Source organism: Coffea arabica, chromosome 2c (assembly GCF_036785885.1).
Source record: "Coffea arabica cultivar ET-39 chromosome 2c, Coffea Arabica ET-39 HiFi, whole genome shotgun sequence".
NCBI lineage: Eukaryota > Viridiplantae > Streptophyta > Magnoliopsida > Gentianales > Rubiaceae > Coffea > Coffea arabica.
Window position 1 is genome coordinate 58,294 of NC_092312.1, and position 12,533 is coordinate 70,826.

The following is a 12,533-nucleotide window of genomic DNA, read 5'->3' on the forward strand; positions in this document are numbered from 1 at the left end:
CACTTGCAATATTTGCTATTGGTGCTAAAGGATGTGGGTAAATTTTATGATTTTTCCTTATAGCTCGGCAAGATCATAGTTTCTACACCTATACTTCACCTTCAACTTAAGAAATCTATACAAAATCACTATTCCACCCCCCCCTCTCAAAATTTGCTTATTTAAGTGAAAATGAGATCCATTATAATGCTTCTTGTTGCCTTTATATGTGTTTACCCTCCTCACTTTTATTAATACGTTTTTCATTTCCTTACAATACAACTTGTACACAAGCATAGAGGGCATTTTTGAAATAAAAAGTTTATCTCTCTGCTAAATGTAATGGTACATTTTATGATTTGGACCGATTTTGTTACCGAAAACTTAACCTTAGGAGAGTTTAGTTTAATTTTACAGACTCAAGGGAGGTCAGTGAAATTGTTGAAAACCTCAAGGAGGTTTCTGAAATTATCCTTGTTGTAATGGCAAAATTTGGGGCGGTGCGGCGGATGGGTCATGGGTATCGCTACCAGGAAGTAAGAGAAAAAACAGGAGGACAGATGAACTTATTGCGGTGGTGTGAAATTTCAAAATTTTAATTTTAATGAAGAGGAGACAACTCGCCAGCATTGCCATAATTGTCCTCTGCAGCACTCTGCTTGCTTTGGGTGAGCGTCTGCTTTCCCTATCCGAGGTTCATTGTCGTCAACAAGAACAACAGCACAACTTAGGGTTTTGCGGTGAAGAAGAGGAAGAATTCGCAGATCAACTGATTCGGATGGCAACTGTCGGAGGATTACACGATTCTACTTCTCCATCATCGCAGCAGAATAACTCTGAGATTGACGCCCTTGCTCGATTTGCTATCCAGGAACACAACAAGAAAGAGGTAAACTTTACTGTCTTTACATAGTTACATACCATACGTAGTGAGTTTTCAGAGCAATTGGGATTGTACACAAGGGCAGCACCCACACAACACACCACTATTCTCCTATTCTATTATCCAAGACATTCCCAATCTAACCCCGACTCAAGAACCAGAGCCCAGTTCGGAAAGCCTGACCAAAAATTGGCTCCATGAGACCAGAAATCGAAACACATCCACGAGACCAAAAAAATGACGGCATTTCTTAATCTCCGTATATATGTGATACACCGTAGCAGCTAAACACAATCTCTTCAACTGCTTTGCAAAAGATGAAAAAACGTTTGACACCAATGGCCCAGACATATTCGACCCCGAGTATGATCCTCATCCCCCTAGTATGATCCTCTAAAAGTCACACATATTCGACCTTAGTCCGCACTCGTCTAATCCTGCAAGTCTGCAACAGTTAAAAAACAAGTGCTCCATATTTTCCTCCTCTCCTCCACTGAACACACATAGGCTAGATGGCATAACTATACCCCAATTTCGAAGCCTGTCCATAGTAGATAGTTTCCTCTTGCAAAGAAGCCACAGTATAAATGCATATCTTTGAACATACCCTTTTCCCCATCCCAAGTTTGTTCACACCACTTTGTCCCTTGATTCACATAGGGTTTTCGTGGCAGACTTGACATTGAAAGCCCCACACAACCTGATCTTTAAACTCAGTTAAGGGGACCAAACCTTGAGGACTAGCATCCTTTAATTTCCTTACCTCTGCTGTTTCCTTTATACCTATAGGCTACTATGATCTCAGACACCAAAGTAGAGGGTCTACAACAGAAGCTGTGTGAGAGATTTCAGTGAAACATTTGTACGAAAGCCCAAGAGGGTTCCAAAGCATCATACCAGAAACTAGTCCTGGTACCATTGCCAACAATATGAGGAATAAAACGTTGAGCTAGATTCCAGATCTTAAAAATTTTCCTCTAAACCCATGATGCATCATTCAGAATATTTACTACCCAAGGATTGGTTCTTCAAAAGAATTCTTTGCGCTCATCTAACCCATAATGCATCCTTCTTGTTGCTAATATTCCAGATCAGCTTCATTATCAGGCTTTTGTTCCACAGTTCGATATTGTATAAACCCAAACCTCCTCCTTTCTTTGGAGTACAAACTTCATTTCAGCAAACTCGAGCCCCATACATTTGTTTCACTTCATCAGCCCATAAAAAAGAAGCCAAAATACTGTTAATTTTACGGATCACTAATTTTGGCAAGATAAAACACGCTACACCAGTGCAGATATATTCCAGACAGAACAGATTGGATCGATTGTAAACAATCACCATAGATCAATATTTTGTTTGCCCAGCTCTTAATTTTTTGCTCCAATTTTATAAAGATTGTTTGGCAGTTTTTATAAGATAATCTGGAACTAATTAAAGGTATCTTTTATCCGTTGAGCAATGGCCCTTCCACTCGGCACTGTTGGGTCACTGAGGCCGACTACAGGCAGCACACCCCCTGGCATTTGCATCACATTACACAGAGAATTAGCTGCCAGCACATCTAAACCACCTATAAAGATCTGACATTTCTGCATGTTAGGTAAAAGACCAGACATAATTCCAAACTCCTGCACAGTCCTCTTCGTTACCTCAAAAGATTTAGGTGTAGCAGCAGGGATAAGGAACAAATCATCAGCAAACACAAGGTGGGACAAATGTAGCTCCTTGCATTTGGGATGGAAATCAAAGCCTAACTCTCTGATATTCCATTCAAATAAGGCAGAAAACATCTCCATACATACTTAGTCTTTGGGCAATTCCGTTTATTTCTACCCTGTTTCCTAATTGTATTTGCTATAGTTTTAACATTGAGCCATAAGAGTTCTATTCCTTTAATTGGTTGCTCATTTTCGCTGTTTCGTCATTGTAGTATTGTTGTAAGTTACTTGCAACCCGTCCAATACCCAATTGCCTTTCTGCATATGCATCTTATTGCCCATATCTTGCTTAAACTGTTCAATGGGTAACCATAACTCGTGTGGTTGTTGGAGGGGGAACTTTTTAATGACTTGGTGCTGTGAGTGGCATACCAATTGTCTTCTAATTTAGCCACAACATCTCTGCATGAGCTGTTTTGGGTTCACTTGAAGAAGATGAAAAACTAGTCAAAATTTCATGTCAGGAGTTCTAGCTGGGGTTGTCAATCAGTAATCAGTAACACCACACAGTCTATACAAGTGAACTGTCTTTTCATTCTTGCTGGGAATTTAATGGTGCCGAGCCCTCCTTTGCCTCAACAGGAAGACAAAAAATGGCTTGCAACAGAGTATTCTTTAACCTTTCTTTTTGGGTTGCTGCATGATTTTTTATCCACTCTTTTGTTTTGCATTTTTTAAATATTATTGGGACATTCTTTATGTGTCCTGTTGTCACTTTTAGCTTTGGATGTTAAATCCAATTTCATGTCCAACTTGTCAGTTCTCTATTTACTTTTTACTTAGCTAAATGGCTGGTGAAGAAAAGCTTCATATGTAAGATCTCCCAAGATGTGCGAAATTTTATTATTCAAGGACACAGGGTACACTACTTTTGGTTGTGTATGCTACTTGCTAAGATTGTTTTAGTAGTAGCAGGTTGATTATTTTTTTTTGTACCATTATTCTAGGTGCAAGTCATACTTTAAGAGGTCTAGCATATAAGATGGGTTTAGCAATATTTGTAGTTAAAAGTGAATGCTGACTTTCTTTTTTCAGTTTTTCTGTGATATTTTCAAAATCTTTATGTTATTTTTAGCATGGGTGTTTAACGAGTGTGAAGGCAGATTAATAACCAGGTTTTTATTGCTCATGCATAGAATCTTTGCACATGCCTATGACTCCTTTAAATTGTTTGACAGAATGCATTGTTTGAGTTGGTGAGGGTGGTTGAAGCACGAGAACAAGTTGTTGCTGGGACACTGCACCATCTTACTCTTGAGGTCATTGATGCTGGAAAGAAAAAGCTGTATGAAGCTAAGGTGTGGGTGAAACCTTGGTTAAACTTTAAAGAACTGCAAGAATTCAAGCATGTTGAGGACATTCCCTCTTTTACTCCCTCTGATCTTGGCATCAAGAAAGGTTTGAGTTCTTTTTTCGTTGTTTGTTCACTTCTTTATGATCTTAAAACCTTTCTAGAGGTAAGTTGATTAAGAGTGTTCATGGCCTGGGGTATGTTTGTCATTTAGACTTTAACACACTTTTACTCGAGCTGTTCCTTTACTCAGTGCTGTGTTTTGGGGTGTTTGTTTGTTGGCTCGTCAAATAGACAGTTATGTGGAAATAACTGTAGCCTGTTGAGGGTTGGACTTGTAAATGGGCTTCAAAAGTAGTAAGCTCCTCTGATATGGTATAAAAAGGAAAACCAACAAAAGAAGATGGATGAGATACAAATGCTCTGGTTACAGATTAGGGAAATGCGGAAACAGAAGAATAATAGAAACAATAACAAATTACAGATTTGAGACACATGCACATGTTGCCAATGAAGTATTTTTTGGGGAGTTAGGAAGGGATAGGGAAGAGAGAGAGAGGTTTTAGTTCATTTCTTTCAGTGCTAAAACACTACCTCAGACTATTTTAATGTGCAATCCTAAAGCTTTTAAATCCTCTTTTTGTTTGAATTACATCGTATCGGTGGGCTGAGATAAACTTGAGGAATGTAATGAACTCAGGAGGAACTACTTACATTGCGTGGAGTGTGGCCATGTTTGGGAGAAAGTTATGCAAATAAAAAACAAAAAAACAAATGGGAAAAAAAGGAGGAGGATGATCCATCATGTGAAACAGTGAGGAAGTGGTGTGAAAAGAAACATGAAATCTCTAGGCAACTCAAGTTCGAAAGAGCAGTGCAAAAAGTCTATTTTGCGAGGCATAATTAGTTATTAGCATTTTTAGCCCTGTTGAAAACTCAATTTTCCTAGAAACAACCTTACTAAGCTAGATTCCATGGACCTAACGGAGGTAAACCTGCGTTTTTGGTTTGTAGTCAAGTTAACCAGCAAGTTGAGAAAACCTATTTCAACTTGTTGCTGTTAAGCACAGCACTGCAATCACTTTCGTATTATTTGCTTACTTGACATGGCAAAGCATTTTGGCTGGATGAGTTCATGCCTTTCACACTAGGCTGCCATAACTAATTTGGGAGAAGTCAGGTACGGAGTGATGATTACAGTGAATAGGAGTAAGAAATTAAAGATCTAGGTGTCCTTCTAGCGCCATGCCAGTAATTGATTCTTTGTTTTTGGTGCATATTCTGGATGAATTATGGTAATTGAAGTGTATTAAGCTTCCTTCCTTTTGATTGTTGGCCTTGTGTTACATTAGGGTTTTCTCCTGTTCAGAGGTTTGGCTTTGGCAATTTTGCCCCATTGCTTAAAAAGGTGTAGATTGAAGATGTATTTATGTTCATGGGAGACGTTCATATTCTAGGTTTTAAACCTATATGGAAGTGCTTGTTATCTGACTTTATATGACTTGGTCTATAACTCAGATGGCCATGGCTTGGGATGGCAATCAGTGCCAGCACATGATCCGATTGTCCAAGATGCTGCAAACCATGCGCTTGCAACCATCCAGCAGAGATCTAACTCGCTTTTTGCTTATGAGCTTCTTGAGATACTTCATGCAAATGCTGAGGTATCTTCCTGACATCTGGTGGATGATTATTTTTAATTTTTTTATCACAGTGAGTCTTTTTCTTTCGAACATTGGTTTGCTGAATTTGTTGTATGCTGTCCAATTTCCTCCCAAAGAAGTGAGATGATTAATATGAATCTGGTTTATTCAAAGGTGCTTGCAGATATTTAAATACCTCTCTAATAGGATTTGTGCAACATCATGTCCGACATTGCTTTTGCTAGTAGGTTATTTCTGGAAGTCTTTTGATATGGAATTGTGATATTTTATAGTACCCTTTTTCTTGTATTTAGTGATTTATACATGGGATATCAGGATGACTTGATACTGCGAGTTGCTTGGACTCTGCAGCATCTTTCCTCTTATGAGTATTGAAGAGAGCACTCTTTGGCATTCTTTTCTTTGAGTGTGCTGTAGCATTTAGGAATGCCTGGTTTTGGAAAGTGTTCTTTATTTATCTCTTTTCATTTCCCTTTTCTCAGGTATTGTCTGCAGATATCTGCTATTGAATTTTCTAGTGAATTACATTTCCTTTGTTTAGATGTTAATTCTTCACCCTGCTCTTCTTTGGGACAACCAATTAATGTAATATATCTTGCTGATTTTTTTACCTGCTTACCCTGCAGCGGGGGGTTAACTTTACTATTGGAAGCAGACTGTTAAGTACTGGTATGACCAGTATCACAGCCTTCATCAGTCAGATTGCTTGTCTGGCTGGCTATGGTTTGAGTTATCCTGAAGATAAAAATTGTTGTTGGCATTCTTGTTAGGAGGTCCTATAAATTATGTAGGGCGGGATGCATTAAATGGATTGTCTTTATAGGGTGCTGGCTTTGCATGTTGGTTATCTTGATGGAGCAAGTTGTGGTATCTAAGCTGTGCTAGCTGCTGGTGATTGATAACGAATTTACAATGGGTCCCCTAAATTGGCATTTCTGTTCATGTTGCAGTTTCTTCCTTTCTGTTTGTTGTCTTTGCTTTGCTGTAAGAGAGGAAAATGATGGATATTCATCTGATTATTTGTTTTCCTATATTTTGTTTTGGATCTTTTTGGCTGCAAAAACATCTTTGCCCCCCTTAAAGATGTTTCAGTAATGAACCCTAGCAGTCGTGCGGTCAATCTTTTCTGTAACATGTGGTGACTAATTATCATTAGTCTGTCACTCATGGCATTTGATTGGTAATCATGTCTCTCTAAGTTAGCCTTTTTAATTGTAATAAAAAGTCAAGAAAAATTGCTTTTTTTTTTAGGAACAGTACTTTTTAAAGCACTTCTGGTAAGGTAATGTTAAAATGACTAGTGTCTCGTAAATGCATGGATAGTGACATTGAAAATATGTCTCGATTCAGTTTTTTTTTTTTAATTTTTTCATAGGAAGGGGGGGGGGGGTTGGGTGGGGTGGGACTTGAGAAGTGGGGAAGAGGAAGGGGGAATTTGAACCCAAGACCTCAAGGTCCCGGTGCCTCAACCTTAGTAATTTACAATTTCAAATTGTGGTTCAAAAAATATCTCATCTGCATTTCTTCATGAAGGTGTTGATCTTTCTGTCTTTTAATCAAGTTTGTCAACTATGCTCTTGCTAATGCAGGTTCATTTGCTGGCCGTTTAGCCTCCTTACTGCTTAAGGTTCATTCGTGATTGTGTTTCATTTCTGATTAGTTAAGTTTTTAATGCATGCCGTTTCCCTCAACAGGTTGCTGAAGAATCTGCTAGGTTTGATCTGCATCTTAAGGTCAGAAGGGGGGGGAGAGAGGAGAAATTCAAGGTTGAGGTTAACAGGAATAGTGAAGGTTATTTCCACTTGAATCACATGGAACCGCTACAGTCTTGATTCGTATCTAGGTTAGGCATGACCTTGGTACTTTTAGGATCGCTGCATGGTTGTTGTCAGACGTCTGAAGTGGCCGATATGTTTTTCTTAACTGTATTAAGCAATTCTAAGTGAGGATGCTTTTGCCTTCGCTTGCTTGCTTGTCATATAAAGTGCCTATGTTTAATAAGAATGCTTCTTCTGGATTTGATCTAGAGGGCTTATGTTTTTGTGTCCTGCAAACGGTGGGTTACCAATCTGCGGAATGTTTCACTGTAACCAAATCAGAGCTCCTCTTCATTGATTTAGGTATGTTTGGATCTGTGATTATTTTGGAAAAGTATTTGTAATTGTAATGCTAACATGCTTCTTCAATTACCTGCTTATCTTGCTAATCATCTTTTTAGATCACGTGTTATAATAATTATTTCAAATACTTGCGGAAATGTCCAACTCTCTAGTCAAAGTCCTGAGAGGAACCATCCGCATTATATTGTAGGTTGTACTCCTGGTGCGAATGCCTATGTTATAAATTAAGTGTATCTTTATGATATGAAATTGAGGGTAAATCATATTAACTGACTCATCTTTGATTTCAGAATAATAGGGACCTCCGCTCTTGTTTGTTAGATAGCAACAAAAACTTCGCCTATCATTCAGATAAATTAACTATTCTTATTTTAAACTCTATTCAATGTTCCCAAACTACCCTTGCAATGGTATAAGTGCTTATTTTCCAAAAAAAAAAAAGAGATGAGGTTTTTGGTGCTAGTTCTTTCTTTTCTTCAAACGTTATAATTGTAAAAAGTTAATTAGCACCTAATTATACGTATAGCCATAAAAGTAGGGCTTTCATCAATTTTATCTTTTATTTTTAATTAAATGTATGAATTTTCATATGCAGGTCCACAAAACTTTTTTTTTTTTTTTGGTTAAACTTTACTACTAAATATTGATATCTTGATTCCGTTATATGGGACATATGTGTTGCTTTGGCTGAGGTAGAGGTGGCAAAATGGGTGATTTGGGCGGGTTTGGGTTGGGTAAAATGGGTAATGGGTATAAATGAGTCAACCCATTTATATCCATTTAATTAGATGGGTATAAATGGGTAAGTCAAAAAATGAATTGGGTAACCCAATTATCCATTTATAACCCATTTATTCTAATTTTTTACAAGCTCATATAAATTCATTTTGTAAACTAAATTATCAATTTATATCATTTTACACCCATCATTAATTTTAAATATTTACTTATTATGCCAAATAAGTCTAATTATCAATTTTTTTCCTTCCGCGTGCCATGTTGCAAAATTACATATTATTTAATAATTGAACAATGAGAATCTAAAAATTTGGACTAAATAATATGAAAGTTAACAAAAAAATTTAATCCAAAACTTTGAACCCCTAGCATTTTAAAATTTCATTTGAAAAGGTACGAAAGGAAGCTAAAATTTGTCATAAATTGATGATGCTAAAAAATGATCAAATTAATAAATTACAAGGAAATAAAGCGATAAGATAAAACCAACAAATAAATATAATAAATAAAACAAAAATACTTAACATAAAAAATAGTTAAAAATCCTTATGAAGACTAGCAATCACTTCATTTAGCATACAAATATCAACCTGAAGTCAATATATGTAAATTACTCAACAGTACTATGAGTAATCACAGGTAGGTTAGATTATACAAGATATACAAGAAACTGAAAATGTAAATATGATAAAGTCAAAAGAAACTCTTTAAGAAAAAACTGCAGCCAGAATGGTTTTCATTGCCACAGGACAGCGAGATGCACGAGAGAAGTTGACTCTCAGGGCCTGGTCTCTGCAAAATCCAAATGCAGACGGTGGTACTATTAGAGCAAATTATTTGCCATAAGTTTCTATACCATGCCTGCTCATGTGTTCTCTTGATAAACTGAACTCAGTATTATTCTTCAAACCTTTGCGCAGCCAGCTCAATATGACTAGGATTCTGATTAGAAGACGGGATGAAGTAAGCAGCTTGAAGGAGTGCCAGTGACAATACAAATATCCACTTGACAGTAAAAAGATAGCAACCTAAAAGTTTGCTGCTGGCTCAACACAAAATAGAGAAGATTCCTGGCAACCAAAACCAAAACCAAATTCAAAGTTCTGTTTTTTGCTACTTAAATTTCATCTAGACAGAAAGATAAAATTCTTTTCACCACATTACTAACAATCTCCATGATCATGAGAATACAGCTTACCTAAATATGAAGGTTAGTAAGTTTAGCAACTAAAGGTGCAAAGTCAATACTCAGTCTTTCTTTATCTTCATTATCTTCAGAAGCTGAAATCAAAAGTAAATTCAATAAGTGACCAAAAAAGTAAAATACAAGATCATGTGCACTGAAAGGTTAAGTATAACAAACCTGTTACTCCATATAACCAGTCCCTAGTACATAACAAGGCCTCCACATTTTCTGATAGGAGCGAAGTACGATATTTACCCACAATTCTACCACCAATACTGAAAGCTGATTCCGAGGCCACTGTAGTGATAGGAATACTTAAAATATCCCGTGCCATCAAAGAAAGAATAGGGTATCGATTTTTGTTTTCTTTCCAAAAATTGAGAACATCCAATTCTTGAGTTGAAAGGAGTCGAGTATCATCCAAATAAGAGTCTACTTGTGACTTATTCCTCTTGTTTGCATGTTGTTGACTCTCAAATTCAGCAAAATCATCATTGTCATTGCCCAAATCACCACCAGAGCAGCCTGCTATTGATCCATCTAGCAAATCACCATCAAAAGTATTCTCGTACTCCTCAAATAGTAAATAAAATTTATCCCGAACTTCATTAGCACGTTCTTCATAATCAAAAGGATCTAGCTTCTTAAAAGCATACACCACATAATCCATTTTAAAACGCGGATCCAAAATGATGGCAAAACTCAAAATCAAGCTATAACATTCCCAATACTTCTCAAATTTTCGTTTCATTTGCTTGGCCATTTCACTCACTTCAATGTCTAAATTATTGACCTCTTCCGTGATAACTTTTTGAATTTTCCAGACACCATGAAAATACAAATTTGCAGTTGGATAATTAGTCCCCGAAAAAAGGGTGGTCAGGTCATAAAAAGGCCTCAACAGTGTTGTAAATTTCTGCACCTTAAGCCATTCTTCTTCAGTTGGGTAAAATCTGCTGAAGTTGCGATCAACCACGTGCAACTGATGAAAGGCAAGCTTAAATTCAAGTGCACTATCCAGCATCACAAATGTAGAGTTCCATCTGGTTGGGACATCTTGATGCACCCTCTTATTGTATGGCAGAGAAACTTGAACAATACACTCTGCAAATTTCAACTTTCTTGATTCACTAGCTCTGATATATTTTACACACTCTCGGATCTTTGAGACTGGTTTGGAAATAACTTTGACACCATCTTGGACAATCAAATTTAGCACATGTGCACTGCATCTTACATGAAAAAATTCACCCTCACAAAATAGTGTATTTCTTAGCCTCAAATGCTGCTTCAACAGATTCACCATACCATCATTGTAAGATGCGTTATCCAATGTGATAGTAAAAACTTTTTTTTCAACAGCCCAATCTCTCAATAAATCTATGACTTTTTCAGCTAATATTGGACCACCATGTGGTGGTGGCATGTGGTGAAAATTTAGAACCCTCTTTTGTAAAATCCAATCTTCATCTACGAAATGAGCCGTCAATGCCAAATACCCATCTGTTGCAATAGATGTCCACAAGTCTGCAGTAAGGCAAATTCGACTTGAAATTGAATTTAATTCTGTCTTTACTCTCTCTTTTTCTCTTTTGTACATCTTTTCAATATCAGCCTTTATCGTGTTTCTCGAAATGGGTAAAGCATCTGAATTTAAGTATATACACAAGTCTCGAATTCCTTCTTGCTCCACCAGTCTATAAGGATGGTTATGCTTCACAATAGCAATTCCCATCTTTTCCCGATAAATTCCTTGGTCAATTGGAGACCGTTCTTCAAAATCAGATTGTTCACGCTTATTACAATTTGAAAGATGACGCCATAAGTTGCTTGTTCCGGTTGTTCCACCGCATGCATAATCACGCTTGCACCATTTACATTGTGCTCTTTGTGAGCCATCTGGCTCAACACATAATATTTCAAATTCCTTCCAAATCAATGACGTGAGCTGTCTCGAACGCTTAGAAGAACCTTGGATCAACTCATCTGTATTGGTAGGTTCATGGCTTGTATAAGAACATTGTTCCTGAATGTGCTCTGACAACTCATCTATTGGATCATGATGGGATAGCATTTCTGTTAGCTATACTACCAACTTTGTACACCTTATCTGATATTTTTCTGTCTAAGACTCCCAACCTTCCAATTTTGTACACCTCATCTAATATTTCTGCAACATTGATCCCAAGAACTACATGTTTTCACTAGTCTTCAACTGAGATTGGAAGTATTAAGTGTAGCTGTGGAAAAACTTTTTATCATATGGCCCCGCCAACATGATGAGCAAAAATAACAGAGCTAGGACTTATATATTATATCACGTATGCATTGCAGACACAGATGAAAATAACAGGCAAATGCACCTATATATTGATCACAATCACGATAGTGGTAGAACCAATACAGTGATTGTTTGTACTAGACAAGCACACTTAACAATTATTGCCTTCTTTTTTTTACCAAGTATTGTCAATTTGGTCCAGCCATAAATCTACAGAGCTTTCTACTAAATAAGATCTCATGCAATCTGCAAACAAAGGTAAGCAAAACAATCATTTAACCAGTCCAAGATGTCCAAAAACTTAAGAATGGTAACATACTACGGTGCAATATTTAATTAGATTCAGCAATCTGCAAAACTGAACTTAATTAGATAATCCTAAAATTAATTATACCATTATTAGCCTTCCAAAGTTAAGCTTAACTACTTCAAATTCTTGACTGCCATCATTTTGGACCACAAGGCAGCGCTATATTTAGCAGACATGCAATGCAACCAAGAATTCTAATTAGGCACTATTTTGAATTCTAATTCTGGAGATCCGAACGAAAGAGATAACACAAGCGAACCTTTTTTTGGCCGTTAATCAAGGCAAAATAGTTGGCTGCATCGCTTGTGTGTCACCATTCATTCCGTCTGCAGGATAATAACCATTGGAATGTCTCTGTCA

At 37.0% G+C, this 12,533-nt stretch overlaps 1 protein-coding gene across 1 annotated transcript; it reads left to right on the plus strand.

Annotated features, from left to right (window-relative positions):
• The first annotated feature begins 487 nt into the window (after positions 1-487).
• Positions 488-7,727, plus strand: LOC113724748 (cysteine proteinase inhibitor 6-like). The gene is made up of 4 exons (XM_027247614.2): positions 488-868; positions 3,762-3,981; positions 5,393-5,538; positions 7,233-7,727. The coding sequence occupies exons 1-4, from the start codon at positions 584-586 to the stop codon at positions 7,368-7,370; spliced, it is 789 nt and encodes a 262-aa protein (XP_027103415.1). The 5' UTR covers positions 488-583; the 3' UTR covers positions 7,371-7,727.
• The last annotated feature ends 4,806 nt before the right edge of the window (positions 7,728-12,533 follow it).

Coding starts and splice junctions, on each gene's coding strand:
- LOC113724748 (XM_027247614.2), top strand. CDS start 584: ATGAAGAGGAGACAACTCGCCAGCATTGCCATAATTGTCCTCTGCAGC. Junction 869..3,761: donor AGGAACACAACAAGAAAGAG/GTAAACTTTACT, acceptor ATTGTTTGACAG/AATGCATTGTTTGAGTTGGT. Junction 3,982..5,392: donor TGATCTTGGCATCAAGAAAG/GTTTGAGTTCTT, acceptor TCTATAACTCAG/ATGGCCATGGCTTGGGATGG.